At 46.4% G+C, this 19,057-nt stretch overlaps 3 protein-coding genes across 7 annotated transcripts; all 3 read left to right on the top strand.

Annotated features, from left to right (window-relative positions):
• The first annotated feature begins 1,018 nt into the window (after nt 1-1,018).
• On the top strand, nt 1,019-9,763 carry supt16h (SPT16 homolog, facilitates chromatin remodeling subunit). 2 transcript variants are annotated; one of them, XM_052063688.1, is made up of 24 exons: nt 1,019-1,365; nt 2,652-2,744; nt 2,821-2,991; nt 3,079-3,231; nt 3,305-3,451; nt 3,520-3,671; nt 4,136-4,308; nt 4,386-4,476; nt 4,540-4,613; nt 4,714-4,826; nt 5,016-5,081; nt 5,152-5,250; nt 5,551-5,666; nt 5,739-5,892; nt 5,965-6,092; nt 6,961-7,223; nt 7,304-7,422; nt 7,519-7,757; nt 7,854-7,929; nt 7,996-8,165; nt 8,236-8,365; nt 8,440-8,569; nt 8,659-8,733; nt 9,179-9,763. In XM_052063688.1, exons 1-24 carry the CDS (start codon nt 1,300-1,302, stop codon nt 9,277-9,279), a joined length of 3,099 nt encoding a protein of 1,032 aa, XP_051919648.1. In that variant the 5' UTR covers nt 1,019-1,299; the 3' UTR covers nt 9,280-9,763. The 2 variants fall into 2 exon arrangements, with proteins under 2 accessions (XP_051919648.1, XP_051919652.1); XM_052063692.1 differs by having other exon boundaries at nt 1,021-1,365; nt 8,443-8,569.
• Nucleotides 9,764-10,764: 1,001 nt separating this feature from the next.
• On the top strand, nt 10,765-15,896 carry zgc:92594 (uncharacterized protein LOC436996 homolog). Of its 3 annotated transcripts, none has more exons than XM_052063872.1 (9): nt 10,765-10,880; nt 11,276-11,553; nt 12,656-13,282; nt 13,363-13,471; nt 14,075-14,170; nt 14,261-14,494; nt 14,589-14,611; nt 14,709-14,857; nt 14,928-15,896. In XM_052063872.1, the coding sequence occupies exons 3-9, from the start codon at nt 12,669-12,671 to the stop codon at nt 15,251-15,253; spliced, it is 1,551 nt and encodes a 516-aa protein (XP_051919832.1). In that variant the 5' UTR covers nt 10,765-10,880; nt 11,276-11,553; nt 12,656-12,668; the 3' UTR covers nt 15,254-15,896. The 3 variants fall into 3 exon arrangements, with proteins under 3 accessions (XP_051919832.1, XP_051919826.1, XP_051919838.1); XM_052063866.1 differs by having other exon boundaries at nt 14,072-14,170; XM_052063878.1 differs by lacking the exons at nt 10,765-10,880; nt 11,276-11,553 and having other exon boundaries at nt 12,678-12,780; nt 13,045-13,282; nt 14,072-14,170.
• Nucleotides 15,897-16,177: 281 nt separating this feature from the next.
• Nucleotides 16,178-18,980, top strand: mrpl48 (mitochondrial ribosomal protein L48). 2 transcript variants are annotated; one of them, XM_052064061.1, is made up of 8 exons: nt 16,178-16,323; nt 17,112-17,140; nt 17,209-17,240; nt 17,320-17,408; nt 17,481-17,650; nt 17,733-17,835; nt 18,644-18,733; nt 18,811-18,980. In XM_052064061.1, exons 1-8 carry the CDS (start codon nt 16,303-16,305, stop codon nt 18,886-18,888), a joined length of 612 nt encoding a protein of 203 aa, XP_051920021.1. In that variant the 5' UTR covers nt 16,178-16,302; the 3' UTR covers nt 18,889-18,980. The 2 variants fall into 2 exon arrangements, with proteins under 2 accessions (XP_051920021.1, XP_051920015.1); XM_052064055.1 differs by having other exon boundaries at nt 16,222-16,323; nt 17,109-17,140.
• The last annotated feature ends 77 nt before the right edge of the window (nt 18,981-19,057 follow it).

Genomic DNA, 19,057 nt, shown 5'->3' with positions numbered 1-19,057 from the left:
ATTTGAGCCAAAAATGATCTGAAATCTGAATCTTGAAAGTGATAACATACTGTGTATATATATATATAAATTATAGATGTATTTCTTTATTTTTGCTGGTACATATGCTTGTTGAGGAAACCAAACAATACATTTTTCCAGTGAGTAAAGTCAAGAGTCAACATCAAGAATGTACTGGGCTACATCTTTGAATTTCTGGATTATTTTGAGGACATTGGCATAATAGATATAGGTACACTAGTGTATCTGAGGACATTTCACAAAACATAACAGTCAACAGAAATAACTCTCTTGAATTTAAGAACATACGCGTGAAGAATTGAAATACTTTATTGCAGGGGTGCCCATTAGGTAGACCCTGATCTACCGGTAGATCTAAGACAGGTCCCAAGTAGATCCGAGGAGTGTCGAGAAGAAAAAAACAAACAACCATTTGTGTGTCTTTGAACATGTTAGTAATATATTTTTTGTGTTAATATACACTGCACACTAATCAGTCTCATTTTCACAAAAAAATATTTAAAAAATAAAATAGAGCAGGTACATCTTAAATTTGTGTGTGTGTGTGTGTGTGTGTGTGTGTGTGTGTGTGTGCGCGCGCGCCGGTAAGGGTAGATCCCGTGAGGTTAGTTGATCGAAAAGTAGATCTTCGATCCAAAAAGTTTGGGCACCCCTGCTGTATTGAATTTCCCATTCGGTGGCGCCCTTTTTACATTGGTGTCTTCCTCTCGATTTTTGTCGCGAGATTTGAAGCGGTTGAGGTTCGACGACCTGGGCGGGAAAAACAGAGCGTGGCGGGAAAATAGCAGCGTAGTCAATACACGACAGGGGGCGCTATCGAGAGAGGCACACAGGAACGGGAAAACAATCACAATACGGTCATAAATAAAATTTTAAAAAACTAATTAAACAAAAGCGGGTTTCCTAAAACCATAAAATGTGGAGCCGAGAAGTCACATAATTTGATATTTATCTTTTTTTTTTTTATAAAGACATTCGAAAAAGGGAGGGGATTGTGGAGGTGGACTCATTAATTGGTGCGCGTGCTCGGAAGGAAGACAAACAAATCTATTACGTTTCCCTTGCATATCCACAGCTTTTAAGCGAGTTCGATTAGCAGCGGCATCATTTGTGCGCGGCGCGGAGGGAGAAGAGGACGACGGCGCGTTGTGTGCTGTGACACACATCAACATCGTCATCGTCATCATCTTCATCTTCCTCATCTTCACCATCCGGCCTGCTGAGCTGAACGTGAGGCCGGCGGAGGCGGCGGCAGGAGTGTGCGGCACCAGACTCACCATGGCGGCTAACCTGGACAAGGAAGCGTACTACCGGCGGATTAAGAGACTCTACGGCAACTGGAAGGTAAAAATGTGAGCGCCACTCGCCGGGACGGCCGAGCCCAGATCACCATTAGCTAACTAGCCCGCTAACTAGCTCGCTAGCTTGCTGAGCATCGTGACAACGCACTTGATTATTTAGCTAAGTACAACGTCGGCGGGGCGAAAATTGCACCCAGGCAACGGGCCACCACGGAGAAATTCCTGACAGTCGATAGCGTTGACGTTTTGTGCGCCACGAGCAGTCCTTCCGCTGCACGCTAGTGCTAGCATGCAAGTTAGTGGTTGAGAGGAGGTAAGCAGCGTGCAAGAGGACAAGAGCAGCTCAACTTTTGTTCTCGACCGCCACACACGTTCCTTTTACATATTCAAAATTGCAAAGATCAGTTTATCAACACGATTCCAGCGATAAAAGTACAGCTTTGTTTTCTGCTACAAGCGTTAAAAAAGTTGTAACACTTTAAAATAGGTGTGAATGTATCAATTTTTAACTGGATTCGCAGAAACGTGACAAGAGTTGCCAAAAAATGACACCCTGTAAAAATACACAGTGTTGTGGCCACTTGGACAGGAGGTACATCACACCATGGATTTTGAAAATTTGATGGTGGGTTTCAGAGAAATACACTAAATTGTGTCTGTAAAGGGGCAGAATGGTGTACAACTGTCTGCCTCAAGGTGCCTAGGTCCTGGGTTATATTTCGGACCCAGCCTTCCTTTGTGGAGTTGTCCTTTGTGTCTCTTCCCGTACCTTCGTGGGTTTGCTCCGGTTCCTCCGGTTTTCTTTCCCATTCCAAAAACTTGCACGGTAGGTTAATTGATCATGCTAAATTGTCCCTAAGTGTGATTGTGAGTGTGAATGTCTATGTGTGCCCTGCATTGGCTGACAACCAGTTCAGGGTGTAGACCGCCTTCTGCCCGAAGTCAGCTGGGATAAGCTCCAGCATGCCCTGCGACCCTCTTGAGGATGAACAGGTTCAGTTAATGGATGGATGCATTGATGGTTTCTGAAAATAATGCATTTTTCTGGACCATTTTCTTGATGTTCCTGATGGAAACCCCTTCAAATTAAAGTAAACCGCTATGATCTTAATTCTTTCTCAGCACAGCTTATCAACCTATTTTGATCCCATTTCTGAATGGTTGGTATCATCGGAAAGCTTGCTGAACACAGACGGAGAGTAGATTTTAACCATGATGAGCCTAAAAATTTCACAGAAATTTTATAAAATAACGGTGGGAGCCGAGCAAAGTTTGCAGACGACGGTCAGACTCATACAAAGGCTTCTCCATCATGCTTTTTCTTCCCAGAAAGGAGAGGATGAGTTTGGTAAAGTCGATGCCATCGTGGTATCTGTTGGAGTGGATGAGGAAATTGTCTATGCCAAATCCACTGCCATACAGGTGAGAGCATTTTGTTCGTGAATCACTAAGTACGTAACAAGGCCTCGTATCACAAAGGCTCCTATTCTGTCTTCAGACTTGGCTGTTTGGCTACGAGGTGACAGACACCATCATGGTCTTTTGCGATACCAAGATCCTCTTCCTCGCCAGCAAGAAGAAAGTGGATTTCCTCAAACAGGTGGCCATAACCAAGGGCAACGAAAACGCCAACGGTGTCCCGCCCATCACTCTTCTCACCAGGGAAAAGGTGACATTGGCCTCCGAGTGCCCATTTGACTCCTCTCTGGGAATTAAAAAAAAAAAGTAACAATGACGAACGCGCCTTGTGTTTCAGAACGAGAGCAACAAGCCCAACTTCGACAAGATGATCGAGGCAATTCGCGGCAGCCGAGGCGGGAAGACGGTGGGCGTGTTCAGCAAGGACAAATTTCCCGGCGAGTACATGAAGAGCTGGAACGACACGCTCACGGCCGAGGGCCTGGAGAAGGTCAGAGGAGCTCGGTAGCTGCTGACCGGCATTTTCCCACAGGAGATTCATGTTGCTTCCTCTTTGCCCGTAGGTGGACATCAGTGCGGTGGTGGCGTACACCATGGCGGTGAAGGAGGACGGCGAGCTCGGCCTGATGAAAAAAGCGGCAGCCATCACCAGCGAGGTGTACTCCAAATTTTTTAAGGAGCGAGTGATGGAGATCGTCGACGCGGATGAGGTGAGGAACGCCTGACTCGGAGCAGAAGGCGCCATCCGCCCCACTCTCGTCCGTTTTCCCGGCAACAGAAAGTGCGGCACAGCAAACTGGCAGAGTCTGTGGAAAAAGCCATCGAGGAAAAGAAGTACCTGGGCGGCGTGGACCCCTCTACCGTGGAGATGTGTTACCCTCCCATCATTCAGAGCGGCGGAAATTACAGCCTCAAGTTTAGCGTCGTCAGGTAAGATCGTTAGCTCCACCAAGGTCACTAGTTGGTCTGCAACACGTCTGCCTCTTACCATTTTTTTTTTTTAAATACAACTGTTATGGCGAGCGAAGATTAGCTCGATATTGACAGCAATATGTCGTCAGAGCGTCGGTATGCATGGGATGTATCTTGTACATGTACACAAATTCATGATCGACACAAAATGTGATTGAAGGCAAATAAGTAGAGCTAACTGGCTCTACTTCTTGAACGACTGTCTGTGTCCTATGTGTTGTCTTGTGTTATCTTTGTTATTTTGACTTCAAAATGGCGCCGCGTGAGTGGCTGCCTTTCCAGCAGCTCCTATATTTTGTTGTTCTTCTTCCTTTCATAACTTTGCTGCTGTGAAGTGGGAATTTCTCCATTGTGAGACTAATAAAGGTTTTCTTATCTTATCTTATCTTAACTGGGAATTGTCTCCGTCTTCTTCCTGCCAGTGACAAGAACCACATGCACTTTGGCGCCATCACGTGCGCCATGGGCATACGCTACAAGTCGTACTGCTCCAACCTGGTGCGGACGCTCATGGTGGATCCGCCGCAGGAGATGCAGGACAACTACAACTTCCTGCTACAGGTGGAGGAGGAGCTGCTGAAGGAGCTCAAGCACGGTGCGGTCGCGAGTTTGACGCCGGGTGGGCCGTGGGAGTTATTTAATGTGGATAATGACCTGCGTGCTTTTCCTCAGGGGTGAAACTCTGCGACGCCTACAACACTGTTCTGGAGTACGTGAAGAAGGAGAAAGCGGATCTTGTCGCCAAGCTGACCAAAAACCTCGGGTGGGTTCCCGTGCGGAATTGCGCCCTCGTCAGACGCTCGTCTCACATGTGGATCGTTTGCAGGTTTGCCATGGGCATCGAGTTCAGAGAAGGCTCCTTGGTGCTCAACTCTAAGAATCAGTACAAACTGAAAAAAGGTGCCAAAGTCGCGTTAAATTATCACCATCGCCTCCGGTGTGTGCCAAGTTTTTATTCGATTCATTTATTTCTTTGACATGCGTGCTTGTGTCTGGCCAGGCATGGTGCTGAGTATCAGTATAGGCTTTGCTGACCTCACGAATAAAGAGGGCAAAAAAGAAGAGCAGAAGAAGTACGCCTTGTTTGTCGGTGACACCGTGCAGATCAACGAGGTGAGTTGAACCCGAGCGCGCTCTCCGGTTTGTGTAATTAATTGTGTGCGGGGCTACGGCTGTAAAAAAAAAAAAAAAAAAAGATTCGAATCAGTTGGACTTTCAGATAATTTCACATTTTTAAGCTTCTTGTCAAATGCTTTTTTTTTCCCTGATGCTTGTTTATTCGTGGGTGTGTGGCGGTGACAGGAGGAGGCGGCCACAGTCCTCACGCCAGTCAAGAAGAAGATCAAAAACGTGGGAATCTTCCTCAAGGTAAGCCGAACTTCTCGGCAAATCCTGCTCGAGTGCGGCTGCCGCCTCCTGAACACCCGGCATCTCTCAGAACGACGACGAGGAAGACGAGGAGGAGGAGGTCGACGACGCCGAGGAGCTGCTGGGAAAGGGCGCTCGCGGCGCGGCGCTGCTGGCCGACAGAACCCGGGTGAGTTGACGCGGCGGGCGCGTTGACCCGATGCGCACTTGAAAGCTGCTGACTAAGCGTGTGCGTGTTTCTGGTCTCTGCTAGCTACTTGGGAAGGTAAGTAGTCAAATCACTCGCTGAGGACGGCAAAGTGTCCTTTTTGCATTTCATTTTTATTTTGTGTGCGTTTGCCTGTGTATTCAACTATTCATGTTCTCATGGTCTTCAGCATTTCATCATCGCATGAGTGTTTGCGTGTCGGTGTCAAGTGCGTTGGTCTGCCCGTGATTTACAATTCTGCGGGTGTGTGTGTGTATTTAGAATGAGATGACGGCGGAGGAGAAGCGGCGCGCCCACCAAAAGGAGCTCGCCAACAGTTTGAACGAGGAGGCCAAGCGGCGACTGACGGAGCAGAAAGGCGAGCAGCAGATCCAGAAGTGAGTGTCGGCAGCGGATTTGAAAGCAGGAGCTTTTGAAGTGGGGTCCGCTTCTGACAACTTTCTCCTTAGGGCCAGAAAATCCAACGTGTCCTACAAGAACGTGTCTCAGATGCCCAGAGAGAAGGACATCCGAGAAATGAAGATCTTCATTGACAAGAAATACGAGACTGTCGTCATGCCCATCTTTGGCATCGCCACGCCGTTTCACATCGCCACGATCAAGGTACGCCATCTTGGCCTCCGTTTGCCGCCAGCTGGGAATTTGACTGCACCTGACCTACATGTCGTCTGCTAGAACATCAGCATGTCCGTGGAAGGAGATTACACGTACTTGAGGATCAATTTCTACGTTCCCGGCAGTTCCTTGGGCCGACAGGAAGGGAACATCTTCCCCAATCCAGACGCCACTTTTGTTAAGGAAATGTACGTATCGGACCTGCAGGAAATGGATATAGTGAATATTGATTGCACTGAGGCTTGATTTGAGGAAAATGATGGATTGAATCATATTCGGAGTATCTGTCAGAAAGCCACCAATGATATGATTACGACACTTAAATGGACCAAAAATATCACATACGCCTCATGTGCATAATTTGCATGACAACGAGGCTTTAAAATAGAAATGAATATACCGTATTGTTTTTTGCACTGAAATAAGACTGAAAAGGTGGAGGTCGTCTTATATTCAGGGCCTGGACGTTATACCCATTCGCGACGCTAGATGGCGTCGGATATCATTGAAGCGAGTGCCGAACTTTACCCCTGGGCCAAAGCGAACCCCCGTCACGAAGAATAAAAATAAAAATAGCGGTAGGAAAGAAAAGAGAAGAAAATAATAGAAGAGAGAACAGAAAATTGAGAAACGTAGCGACAATCTGGAGAAAAGTGGGTCGAAGATCGGCCAGGTTAACCGGCAGCTGAGAAGTTATGATGTCATTTACATTTCAAAAACCAGAAGCCATTCATTGACGAATGTGATTGCACTTTAGTTTACATATTTAAATCTTCAGATATTAAAATTTGAATGAGGCAAACAATTCTCTCAAATATATTGTTGGAATCATTTGTTTCAGATGTACTGTAATTATTTTCTGTATGAAAATTCGTTTGGTGTTCAAAAAGTCTTTTTTTCAAACTTGAGTCTTGAAAAAGAGGGGGGTGGTCTTATAATCAGGGCCATCTTATACAAGAGGGGGTCGTCTTATAATCAGGGCCGTCTTATATTGGGGCCAATACGGTACAGTCCGATGTCAGGCTGTCACCTGATGCTTCTTTCTTGCGCTGCCAGCACGTACCGCGCGTCCAACCTGAAGGCGCCCGGCGACACCTCGGTGCCATCCACCAACCTGCAGAACGCTTTCCGCATCATCAAGGAGGTCCAGAAGCGCTACAAGACGCGGGAGGCCGAGGAGAAGGAGAAGGAGGGCATCGTCAAGCAGGACTCGCTGGTCATCAACTTAAATCGCAGCAACCCTAAACTCAAAGACCTCTACATCCGGCCCAACATCGCCCAGAAGAGGATGCAGGGCTCGCTGGAGGCGCACACCAACGGTAAGCTCGGAGGCCACGCCCCCTCCACCCCCCTTACATCCGCTTTCCCGGGTTTGAATCCCGCCTGTCTCCTCGGCCAGGTTTCCGTTTCACGTCTGTCCGTGGCGATAAAGTGGACATCCTTTACAACAACATCAAGCACGCCATCTTCCAGCCGTGCGACGGCGAGATGATCATCGTCCTGCACTTCCACCTCAAGGTGCCGCCAGGTGCTCGAGGACAACCCGGCCGCGTTTTTCCCCAGTCAGGCTGAAGAGTGTCCGGTTTGCTCCCCACCTCCCCCCTCCCTCTGTAGAACGCCATCATGTTCGGCAAGCGCCGGCACACGGACGTGCAGTTCTACACAGAAGTGGGCGAGATCACGACCGACCTGGGCAAGCACCAGCACATGCACGACCGCGACGACCTCTACGCCGAGCAGATGGAGCGCGAGATGCGGCACAAACTCAAGTCGGCCTTCAAGAACTTCATCGAGAAGGTCGAGACGCTCACCCGAGAAGAGCTGGAGTTCGAGGTGCCCTTCAGGGACCTTGGGTGAGTATGATACTAACACAAGAGTCATTCTTCAATTTTCCAATGGAATATTTTTCAATCTTTCCCCAAGTTACATGTCCTCCAATGTGTTTGCAGCTTCCAGGGCGCCCCCTACAGGAGTACCTGCCTGCTGCAACCCACCTCCAGTTCCCTCGTCAACGTGACGGAATGGGTGAGTGAAAATGCACGCCGGTTTCCAACAATTTAAAATCGTAAATCTTGAACGCGTGCCGCGCAGCCGCCGTTCGTGGTGACGCTGGATGAGGTGGAGCTGGTCCACTTTGAACGGGTGCAGTTCCACCTGAAGAACTTTGATGTGGTCATCGTCTATAAGGACTACAACAAAAAGGTCACCATGATCAACGCCGTGCCTGTCAACTCCCTGGACCCCATCAAGGAGTGGCTCAAGTAAGATGGCCGTTGTCCAAAAATCACCCGCCACGCCGTTTTTAATCAACCTTCTTCCCCTCTTGTGCAGCTCGTGCGACATCAAGTACACGGAAGGCGTCCAGTCCCTTAACTGGACCAAGATCATGAAGACCATCGTGGACGACCCCGAGGGCTTCTTCGAGCAAGGAGGCTGGTCCTTCCTGGACCCGGAGAGCGAGGTCTTCCCGGCATTCGTCGGCGCCGAGTGACTTCTCGCGGCCGTCCTGGGCCTCAATTTGTGTCCTTTGCCCAGCAGGGGAGCGGCGCCGAAGAAGATTCCGAGTCCGAGATGGAGGACGAGACGTTTAACCCTTCTGCGGATGAGACGGAAGTGGAGGAGGAAGACAGCGATGAAGACTACAGCTCCGAGACGGAGAATTCCGGTATGTTTGCGCATGCGTCTCTCCATTGCCCGCCAGAATGAATCTTGGGTCGCGAGCAATAAAGTTGTACTGCATGACATCGCCTGTAGACTACAGTGCATCACTGGGCAGCGAGGAGGAGAGCGGCAAGGACTGGGACGAGCTGGAGGAAGAGGCCAGGAAAGGTACACGCCGTTTATTTATTTCCTTGAGTTCAGCTTGGGCTTTCACCAGCAAAGGTTTTAAAAATCGATTTCGATTATTTTGAGTAAAAGTTTGTTGCAAGATCTTTTTCCAGTGATTGATTGACAGATTCTTGTTATTTATTTGGTCTTGTTTGGTGCTCACACAAAACAAAATAAAGAACAATAAAGCGGTGTCACAGAGAGGGCGTGATGTGATGTACTCCTACACCTTTTCAGCTCATGATTGATGTGAAGGAAGTGCTAATCATTTGATTGTTCTTCCACGGGCATGGTGGTTTCGTCTACTTACCCCCCCCCCCCCCCCCCCAAAAAAAAATTGTATACACACCATGATATGTGTAGAAAAATGAGCACCAGAGCAGGTCGGTTAAATTGAACAAGGCCTGGGGATGAAGCCCACCATCATTTTTGTTGTCGTACGCAGCCGACAAGGAGAGTCACTATGAGGATGAGGACACGTCCAACAAGAAGAGAAAGAACCGTTCGTCGACGCTGCCGCCAGTCAAGAAGAAGAGGCGGTCTTAGACGTCCACCTCACCTCGCCCCCCGCCCTCCTGCACTCTTGACTGGCTCACACAATGTGTGTGTGTGTGTAGCCGTAGAGGCCGCCCGCCACGCCACGTCACAATGTCACGGTGACGTACCAGCAAAGTTGATTTTCTCTTCATTCCTCAACCGTCTACGATGTGTGTGCGTATGCCCAGAAAGCGTTTTTACCACCAATGTTTCTGTTGGTTCCCAAAGAAAACGCTTGACACGCCTCCTGACAAGTGTTTTTCTGATGAAGCGATCCCCAACCCCCCTCCGCGTTGTGTTCACGGTACAATCGAGGACATTCAACAACTTTTGTTGGGGGGGTGCGTTTGGTTTTTTTAATGGGGTTTGTAAAGAACACACACACACATACAGAGTCTGCCTCCTTTGTCTTCTTTTCTGAGTAGATGTTTGTTGTACTTAATTCTAAAAATTCATTTTTTGTTTTTGTAATAAAATGAAAAGGAAACAATAACTCTTTGCGTGGACTTTTTTCTGCAATGAGAAATAAATTGTCTCATGCAACCTGCAAAAATGGCTTTTTCCACCTACATGGCAACTTCCATGTCCTGCCTCCTGGTACTCCTTAAGTGTCACTTGGGTGAGGTTGTTGCGTTGCGTCCCTCGGACGACCAGCTCAGCCTCGCAAGCCAGATCTGTTCTGTAAAAACTGAGGGATACCCGATGTTGACGTTGCTTTTGTCTCATTTCAACGAACACGCTCACATGTCATTTGCAATGAATGAGATGCACTTTTTGTTTTAATTATTTCTTTTTTCTTTGTCTTGAAATTGGTCAGCTTAGTTCAATATTATCTATTTCTAAACAATGAAAATGGGGGGAAAATTGGCAAAACATCCACTCACATGTAAATAAATATTAATAGCTGGCCTTGATACACTGTTAAGTTATGGGGGGGGGGGGGACATGAAGTGCACAGCATCTGCTGTATACATTGCTGGAGCCAAGAAAAAGCGAAAATCCACCTCTGCAAGCTGGCAACAGCATGAAGATCTCAAAGCTAATTGCAATGGATTCCGATCTACCACATGTTCAGGATAAACATAATATGCTATAGCGTTCCAGGTGACCTCTATGCCTTTAGTTGTAAATGTCTAGTGTTTCTCTTTTTTATTTTATTTTTTTTTTGCTGTTGCTGTTCTCTGAGGACCTGATTGGCAAATTTGACAACCGGTTTTAATTTCCAAGGATGTCCAGTTGCATGGCTTTCTGTGAATCTTCGACTCTGTTGAAACCCGCTGATGCCACTCACCTCGGTTGCTGCTTCCTCGCGATAAAAGGTTTTAAAATTATTTATCTTGGTATCGGTTTTTTTTTTTTTGGTCTGACAAAACCCAGCATTTGAAATGTTGAAACGTACGTTGACAATAAGAATGTATAGGCGAAATAAGACAAGCGCACAACATATACAGTATATATTCTTTACTTGATTGCATAAATACGGCGAGCAAGGGTCGCAACGTCACTGTGACGTAACGCAAAGAAACATCTTGGACTCGTGTTTCGACGTCACGAGCACCACGGCGCCTTGAAACATCGCAGTTACACTCTGCAGACACCAACGACAAGAGGTGAGCGTTCTGATATATCTGAGGTATTATAACTACAACAAAGTCTCACAAATATTAGTCTTTCCGCGGGTAATTAAACAGTAAGAGGAGACGGCACAATTTAACTACAGGTCATCTTCCGGAGTGTGTCATGAACGTCTCATTTCGTCTTGTCATTTTCACTTTACTCGAGTAGAATATTGCTTTTTGCGTGTTTTTAAATTATGCAGGGAATGGCACCTTAGAATATTAATCAGACCATCATGTTATTTTTAAAAACTATTTGTCCGTGTGTCGCGGCGTTGCTGTGATGGTAGCATGTAGCATTTAGCAGATAACCGGATGTCCGAGGTGGCATGAATGCGTCTCGCCTCATCGACTCATAAATGTCTTTGGTTTTCACGTCAATCCCACAGCGCTGTCCGACTGCCCCGCACTGTCGTGTAGTTTGCGGAAATTTCTAGGAAGAAACGCAGTGCGAAACAACAGCACAACACGCAGAGGGTTCGAAAGGCGGATTGTGTCCACGGACGCGTCACGTGGGAGCTAACCCGACAGGTGCACCGCGGCTTCGGGACTGTTCGCCTCAACCAGTCATCCCAGGTGGTCGGTGGTCCTCGCCTACAGGGAAAGATAGCCTCGCTTTTGGTCGCGGAGCTTCTACAACAAGCCGTCCGCCTTCCCCTTCACCAAGGTGAGTTTTCGGCAGCACCCAAATCACAAGCTCCCTAAGAGGATTTACTGCTGTCGCTATCAAATTAGCTTTTTGTAGACTTTAGTATTTTGTACTTTGGACTTATAGCTTGTTTGTCTATCGTGTCCTTTAGTGTTGCTCTTAAATACAAAATTAACAACTTGTCATAGATGACATTTTATGTTTCAATTGTATGTTTTGCCACACCGGCATGCCCACGGTTAATGTAAATGTAGATTATAACACGCCTTGTGTTACAATTTTAGGCATATGGTGTCTCACTCGGTGTGAACACCAGGGGGCGCTGGTTAAAATGATTACCTATCGAAGAGGAAGATGCAAGCCTGGTGGTGTACGGGTTGTTAAGATATCGCTCAGACTGTTCAATACAAAATCAAAAGAATTCCAAGAAATACAAAACTGCTTCTTGAGAATGCTACAGTTTATAAACTGAAGCTGATGGAACCACTGATGAGAAACCGAACCGAAAGTGTGCTGACATGGCTCCTCCTGTTGCAGTGTCGTAGCTTTTTTTTAATGATTACAGTAGTGACAGAGGCCGGTATCGATCGGTCCAACCGCAGTTGAAAATAAATTCTGAACATGCTTGTCTCTATTCTTTCCACCGATTGAAAAAACAACAATTCTGATCAAATAAAATGAAGTGTAAAAAGTTAGACTCGAATATTTCTTTCAGTAATATGCAGGGTAGGTGAAAAGTACAGAGTTGTTAAAAATTTGTAATAAACCCATCAAGTGACTGGTCATCATGAAAATAAGAAATGCCTAATAATGTTTATTAAAATGTTGTGCAGATCTGTTGTCTAATGTGTGTAGTAAGTAGTCACGAGGGAAGTAAATTTCATCAAGACAAGTACAGATAGCGTAAAAATCTTGAGAATTTTTCCATAATAAATTCTCACTCCATTTTCTTTTATACTTTTCCTCAAGCGCTTTGAGTAAGGGTTTTATACAATACATCTTTATTTATATTCACCCTGGACTGGACTGGCGGGTAGGCGCTCTGTGTTTTCATTTCTGACAGTGTATTGTTGAATTTGTCATCCCTCTCTCATCTCTCCTCACTTGTGCCTCTCCTCAGCGCCGTCGCCAATATGGCATCGGGCTCGTCGGACCAGTCCAACGTCCTCCAAGAGGAGCTGACCTGCCCCGTGTGCTTGGACGTCTTCCACGACCCGCGCCTGCTTCCATGCGGCCACAACTTTTGTAAAATATGCCTGGATCGGCTGCGGCGGTTAACGGATCAGAGCCGCTTCCAATGCCCGGAGTGCCGCGACAGCCACCGCTGCAACAGGAGCTTTCAGAAGAACTTCAAGCTGGCCAACATAGCTTTTGATTTCCGTCGCCGCCGAAGAGCGGCCTCTGCCGCAGCCAATGCGTCATCGCAGGCTTTTAAAGATTGTGTCGCAGCCATCCCCACTGGCCAGCGAGACTGCGTCCCGTGTGACTACTGCCCTCCTCCCGCCACAGAGTCGTCAGGCGCCGGCGCCTCTGCAGACGCTGGCGGCTCTCAAGAAAAAGGAGACATGCAGGCGGGTGCCACCGCCTCCAACATGGCAGTCAAAATGTGCCTCAAGTGTGAGGTGTCCATGTGTCCGGAGCACGTGAAACCGCATCTGGAGCTGCCGGCGTTTCGAGAGCATCCGCTGACAGAACCCATTAGGGACTTCTGGAAGAGAAAATGCCCTGACCATGATGAGATTTTCAAGTATGTGTCGGAGAAGGTGCACGCTCTGCGAAGACTTGACAACGGTCCCTCAGAAAGTCTCAATTCCGGTTGTTCTGCAGGTACTACTGCCTCCATGATGAAGTGTGCGTGTGCAACGCGTGCACCATTGAAGGACGTCATGCGGGACACACAATCAAGACCCTGAAGAACACCATGGTAGACATCAAGGTGCGACGCGGCGCGTTCATTCGGCTTCCATTTGCTATCATCCAATAAGCATCTATACGTTCAATCTTGAGGCAACGTAATGCCACACGGCACTAGTTATTATTCGAGCCCAATTGATGAGGATTTTTCCTATGCTCATTTTTGACAGACAACAAAAGAAAAAAAATACAGATTAATAAGATTTAAGAAAAATACATGAAAAAAATCGATGGATGCCAATCCTACATAGCTTCGAGCTATTTGTGGGCCAGCCTGGTGCCTATTTCCCACGAGTAGCGGGGGTCAAATGTCGATATATTGTTAGGGGAAAAAATGTTTTTGTCTCCTATAGATCGCAATATAGCATTCTTCTTTAAAATTGAAACGAATGGCAATTCTGTCAACGGTTCAGAATACATCAAGTTAAAAACAGTCATGGCCGATGTTTGAAGGGCCATAATCGGCCAATTAATCGCCCAACCCCGAGCGTTAACAGATTTGTTCTCATCTTGAAAACTTGAGTTTGGTTAAAAATTAGTTGAAATCACATGACACGGGGACAGAGCAATACTGTGGACTTCTGAAAACGGTGCTTGACGAAGCCATTTTGCTGCCCTCTAGCAGGAGGTTTTACACAAGCAGCTTAACAAGACCCAGAAGAAGTACGCCATTGCCAAGAGAACGTATCACGAGCAGACCGAGAGGGAGAAACAGAACAAGGTGAGGAGGGAGGCTCCGGCATGTCACGTGAGCCGTTCTTTCCCGTGACAACGCCCCCACCCCCCACTCACTGTCCCGTCTCCCCCGTAGAAATTCATGGAGGACTCAGAGGCCTGCTTGACCAGGCTACGTCAGGATCTGGAGGAGAAAGTGTCTGCCTTTGTGAGCCGACTGATGGAGTGCGTGCGCACCAACTGCGAAACCAATGGGCCCACCATCCAGAAGAACATCACCCGCATCTGCCAGGACCTGACGCGTCTCCGCGAGGTGCGTTGCGGCATCGAAGGCCTCATGGAGGAAAGCGATCCGTTCCGCTTCATTGAGGTGAGTTAGTTCTCCGTAGACAAGTTTGTGCCCAGCCGTCTCTTGGTTTCATGACCGTGTCTCATGTTGTGACCCCGCCCCCTCCTCCAACCAGGCCTACAAGACCACAGGAAAACAGTGAGTTTCAAATTCTGCATTGCAATGTGGTATGGATGGCATAATGTCATTTGAAGAGCTCAGAAGTCCTTTCATATGCTTTACTTCTGCACTCCAGATGTCATAAATTGCTGAAGAAGAACATGTTCCACCCTGAATACGTGGACATAGATCCAGCGCTTCTGGGCATCATGATGGAGGAAGAAATGCAAAAGTTCCTCAACCTGGATCTTACCTTTTACATCTTTGCTGCCATCAACTTGATATGTAAGACAGTCCGTCCACTCCCATCGACCGGAGTGGCCACAATTGTTGCTTAAATGTTTTCTCCCATCAGGTCAACACAATGATAACGAGGAGGAGCAGGGTGAAAATGAGGACATGGCCAGGCAGACGGACCAAGACGGCAAAGCTGATGACGGCAACGACCTTGATGAGGGCAGCGAGGAAGAGATGAGCGGGGAGGAGGAGGAGGAGGAGGACGACGATGAGGAGGAGGAAGAGGAAGAGGAAGGGCAGGAGAATGAAGGTCATGAACTGAGTGATTCGGATGAACTTTACATTCCCGAAGAAGAAGAGGAGGAGGAAGAGTCAGAAGAGGGGGTAGAGGAAGCTCAGGAAGAGGACTATGAAGACATTGATGATGGGGAAGAGCTAGATTAGCCACACATACACACATGCACGCACGCACACACAGCTGAATGTAGAATCCAAGGCTTGAACTCCACTCCAGTCTGTAATTTTTCCTACCGTGTTGCTGAGTCTTTGCCTCATTAAAAAAAAACAGTTAGAAATGAAAATCTCCCTAGTTGTGGTTTCACATTATCACAGTGTTTACGTGGCTCTTATCCCCCCACATTTCAAAAAACACGTTCGGTTAATTGTAGACTAAATTGAATGTGACCGCTTGCTTGTCAATATCAGAACCGATGATGAACTGGCGATCAGCCCAGGGCACACCCCGTCTCTTGGCTCTCGCCCAAAGCCAGCTGGAGACAGTGGAATTTTTATTGCATCGCATTAATGCCTTCATGCATGTGAGTTAGCCAAAGAGTTAAAAAATATATTTTGTGAGCAGAAATGGATGGTTTGCATTGCGCTAACAATTAAGATGAACAACTGAATGATTGCGTCGTTTTATTTCTTCCAGTGGTGCAATGTTCACTTGAGCAAGAGAATTTGCACTTTCATAATTGAATGGATTGCTATGCTACGTTGGGCCTACAAAATTTGAATGTTGAATCAAAGTATGTTTTGATACAGGTGATTTTGTGCAATTGTTAATAAAATATTTTTTGAAATGAAAGTTTGTGTTGTCAGAATACATTTTTGATAATATAATTATATTTTCTCCAAATATATATAGAAATAAAATAGGAAGCAAACGTTTTGTATACGCACACGCGCGCGCACACACAGGCAAGTACACTAAAAGCGAAGTAACAGCTTCTGGTTAACGCGTCCGGTTGTGTGGCGTTTTCAAAATTAGCTTTTAAAATAATAGTGTTGTTGTGCGAAACATTTGGATGTTTTACCTTCATTATTTTTCTGAAGAAAAGAAAGTTTAATGTTTAACAAAAAATAATTAGGGATGCAGACATTTTGTTCTATACACGGACACGTGAAGGCACGTACCAACTTCCGGTTAGCTCTCCCGATTGGCACTTCTAATAACAACCAGCGGTCATCGTGTGTTGCGCGAGTGTTCAAATATGAATCCTGTCTTGCGAAAGGTATGTATGTATTTATGTATGTATGCTTGTTTGTTTGTTTCAAACTTCACTTGCTGATTATTTTTTGTTTTTAAAAGGTCATCAACTTTTGCTTCCTTCATGTTGGCGTCCTTCGCAAAAGTGATTAGAATTAAAAAACAAGGTTGATATGAAACGTTGAATAACAATCACCACCAAGTCCGGTTTTATTATTTTTTTGACAGAGTGTTCTTCCCTATTTGAGCATTGTAATAAGACTAAATAGATGAAGTACAGTATATATTTTGATTTCCAGAAAAAGAGGACCCTCGGCTCGGCTGAGATACTGAAATGATACCCCAAGATCTCATGGGTTATCGTATCTAAAGAAATCACAACTTTATTCTCTCACGAAGATTTTTTTTTTCATGAATGGATGTTTTTCTGTGTCGATATAAGCTTTGAGCTCTCCGACCAGCACCTTGACTAGATACATAAACATTTTCCTGCGAGCTTTACACACTGTTATCTTTGTCTCTGTATTGTCACTGTCCTCAACTCCTTACCGTTAGTCAGGGGCGCACTTACTGCAGTTGTATTCGGCTTTTTCACCAAGTAAACAAAACGCACCTGTCGGTCCAGTGACTTCAACCACAGCGGTGAAACACAGACAAACGGGATGTCATTCTATCCATTTTTAGCAGCAAACAGTTGCCATTCACAATTGTGACTGCCGATTGCCTTCTCTTTCGGGTTCTCCCCACCCGAGGCCAGTATCCATGTCACACTTAATAGTCTGATTTTTTGGGGGGTTTGTTTGAATTAAGCAGGTGCTGAGTCAAGCGCTGTTACTCTGCAGGCAAGTACCCCCACATTGCTCTGTTTCAAACTTCCTTTTGTGTTGACTCCTTCTTTTTGCCTTTGAAGGGCTCCAGCGTGCTCCCAACTGACTGCGTGGGGTAAGGCCACATGAGAAATGTGCATTACGGTACGACTCCTGCACGTTGCTTACGTGACACGTTGCTGTGCACCGTGCAGGAGGCGTGGCTCAGACTCAAGAAAGGCGATACAGAGGCTCTCGGACCGAAGGCATTGGGAGATGGCGGCATCTCTTATCCAGAGAAGCGGTCAGTGGCGGGCTCGAAGCTTGAATGCGATTCCATGACCACAGCTCTGAAATGATTCAGCTTCATGTTCAGCCAAAGAAAAAGAAAGACAAGCATCAAATGCAAAGCATCACGGCCCCCACAAGCGTGGCATACGGCACCCTCAACGTCAATGTGTCGGGCTATGACATGACCGTGGTGGAACACTACGCTCAGTATATCCACAACCTCTGCAACCGCCTCGGCATCAGCGTGGCCGAAAGGTGACGCCGAGAAAACAAATCTTTTGATTGGTGAAAAGCTGGCGCGGTTTAAAATCCCGTGTATGTTGTTCCTCCCGCTCAGCTATGCGCTGCCTACCCAAAGCACCGAGGTGATGCTGATGCAGGAGAGTGGCACCAAGATGTACGTCGACTCACTTCTCAAGACGCATAAACGTGTCATTCAGGTAAAACATGCAAGAGTTGGGAAAAAAAAAACATAACATGACTTTGTTTTATTGTTTCGGACAACACGTTGCCACTTATTCATGGTGTTTCAAATCAGTTCTCGAGTCACAGAAGTGGAAATATATGAGATCGTGTTGCGCATTTTAAATGACATATCTAAAAAAAGTTTGCGTTAATCATCTACACGCAAACGTTGAGGACGAAGTTTCGGAAAGGCTTCATATTCAGTCGCGTTTTGCCAAATTAAGCGGTTAAATGACTGACAGCAACATTTTCATATACAGTAATCCCTCGTTTTTCGCGGTTAATGGGGACCGAAATCACTCGCGATGAACGAAAATCCACGAAGTAGCGAACCCCTTGTATAGGTATATACATCTGTATGAGTATAAATAATCATTATAAGGCCAAATTTACTGGTATACATGCGTGTTTGTAGTAATTAACGTAATGCTATATACTAATATATTTAAACATGTATAAGTTAGGTTAGTGTATAAGTAACAAAATACAGTAAACACATACGTGTAGTACTGTATGTGTTGCTCTATGTGACTCGCTGTTGTTTTGCTGACTTTCACTGCCTCTCGCGGACCTTTTGCGGACTTTTTGCGGCATTTTCGCTTTTTTTTTTTTTAATGAAAATCCACGATGCACCTAGGCCGCGATTAAACGAACCGTGAAATAGCAAGGGATCACTGTAGTTGATTAGGGAAGTATGCTTTTTGAAAATGTCCATCCACAGTGATACCTTGAGATATTTCATTTGTGGCATGACCAAACTCCGTGGTAATGCGACACCTGCAGTTAAGCAGCTTGAAGGCGACGCTGTGTCCCGTCTTGATGGACGTCCTTGTGAAGAACCAGCCGGAGGGGGTCAACCTGTCGGTCAAGGAGGTGAGTTGGCTTTGATGGACGACATCCTCTCCCACATGTACACAACATTATGTTTCCATTTGTCTTTTTACCCACAGCACACGGAGGCCGATTTCCTGGCCCGCTTCAAGGCGCGACCCGAGCTGGAGGGTCTCGTGGCTCAGATAGGCCAATAGGCTGTGTGCAAAAAAAAAAATAAATGTTTGTGTGTAAAATTTGTTTTGGCATTGTATGCTGAATTTGAAAAAATAAAATCAAGTCAGCTGTTCCCTGATAGTGTTTATCTTTTATTCCCCATGGGGGAAATACAGTCATTATCAAGTGTGAGTCTGAGAATTAATCATT

This window comes from Hippocampus zosterae, chromosome 1, assembly GCF_025434085.1.
Source record: "Hippocampus zosterae strain Florida chromosome 1, ASM2543408v3, whole genome shotgun sequence".
Classification (NCBI taxonomy): Eukaryota; Metazoa; Chordata; class Actinopteri; order Syngnathiformes; family Syngnathidae; genus Hippocampus; species Hippocampus zosterae.
Note: the sequence above shows the minus strand (reverse complement) of the source record. Positions and strands in the feature narration are given on the sequence as shown.

What these genes read in the sequence shown, in the direction of transcription:
- supt16h (XM_052063688.1), top strand. Translation starts at nt 1,300, where the DNA reads ATGGCGGCTAACCTGGACAAGGAAGCGTACTACCGGCGGATTAAGAGA. An exon ending in TTCACATCGCCACGATCAAG is followed by an intron (nt 5,893 to 5,964) that starts GTACGCCATCTT and finishes GTCGTCTGCTAG; the next exon opens with AACATCAGCATGTCCGTGGA. An exon ending in TCGTCAACGTGACGGAATGG is followed by an intron (nt 7,930 to 7,995) that starts GTGAGTGAAAAT and finishes CGTGCCGCGCAG; the next exon opens with CCGCCGTTCGTGGTGACGCT.
- zgc:92594 (XM_052063866.1), top strand. Translation starts at nt 12,669, where the DNA reads ATGGCATCGGGCTCGTCGGACCAGTCCAACGTCCTCCAAGAGGAGCTG. An exon ending in GACCATGATGAGATTTTCAA is followed by an intron (nt 13,283 to 13,362) that starts GTATGTGTCGGA and finishes GTTGTTCTGCAG; the next exon opens with GTACTACTGCCTCCATGATG. An exon ending in TGCTGCCATCAACTTGATAT is followed by an intron (nt 14,858 to 14,927) that starts GTAAGACAGTCC and finishes TTCTCCCATCAG; the next exon opens with GTCAACACAATGATAACGAG.
- mrpl48 (XM_052064055.1), top strand. Translation starts at nt 16,303, where the DNA reads ATGAATCCTGTCTTGCGAAAG. An exon ending in ATCTCTTATCCAGAGAAGCG is followed by an intron (nt 17,409 to 17,480) that starts GTCAGTGGCGGG and finishes CTTCATGTTCAG; the next exon opens with CCAAAGAAAAAGAAAGACAA. An exon ending in CGCATAAACGTGTCATTCAG is followed by an intron (nt 17,836 to 18,643) that starts GTAAAACATGCA and finishes CGACACCTGCAG; the next exon opens with TTAAGCAGCTTGAAGGCGAC.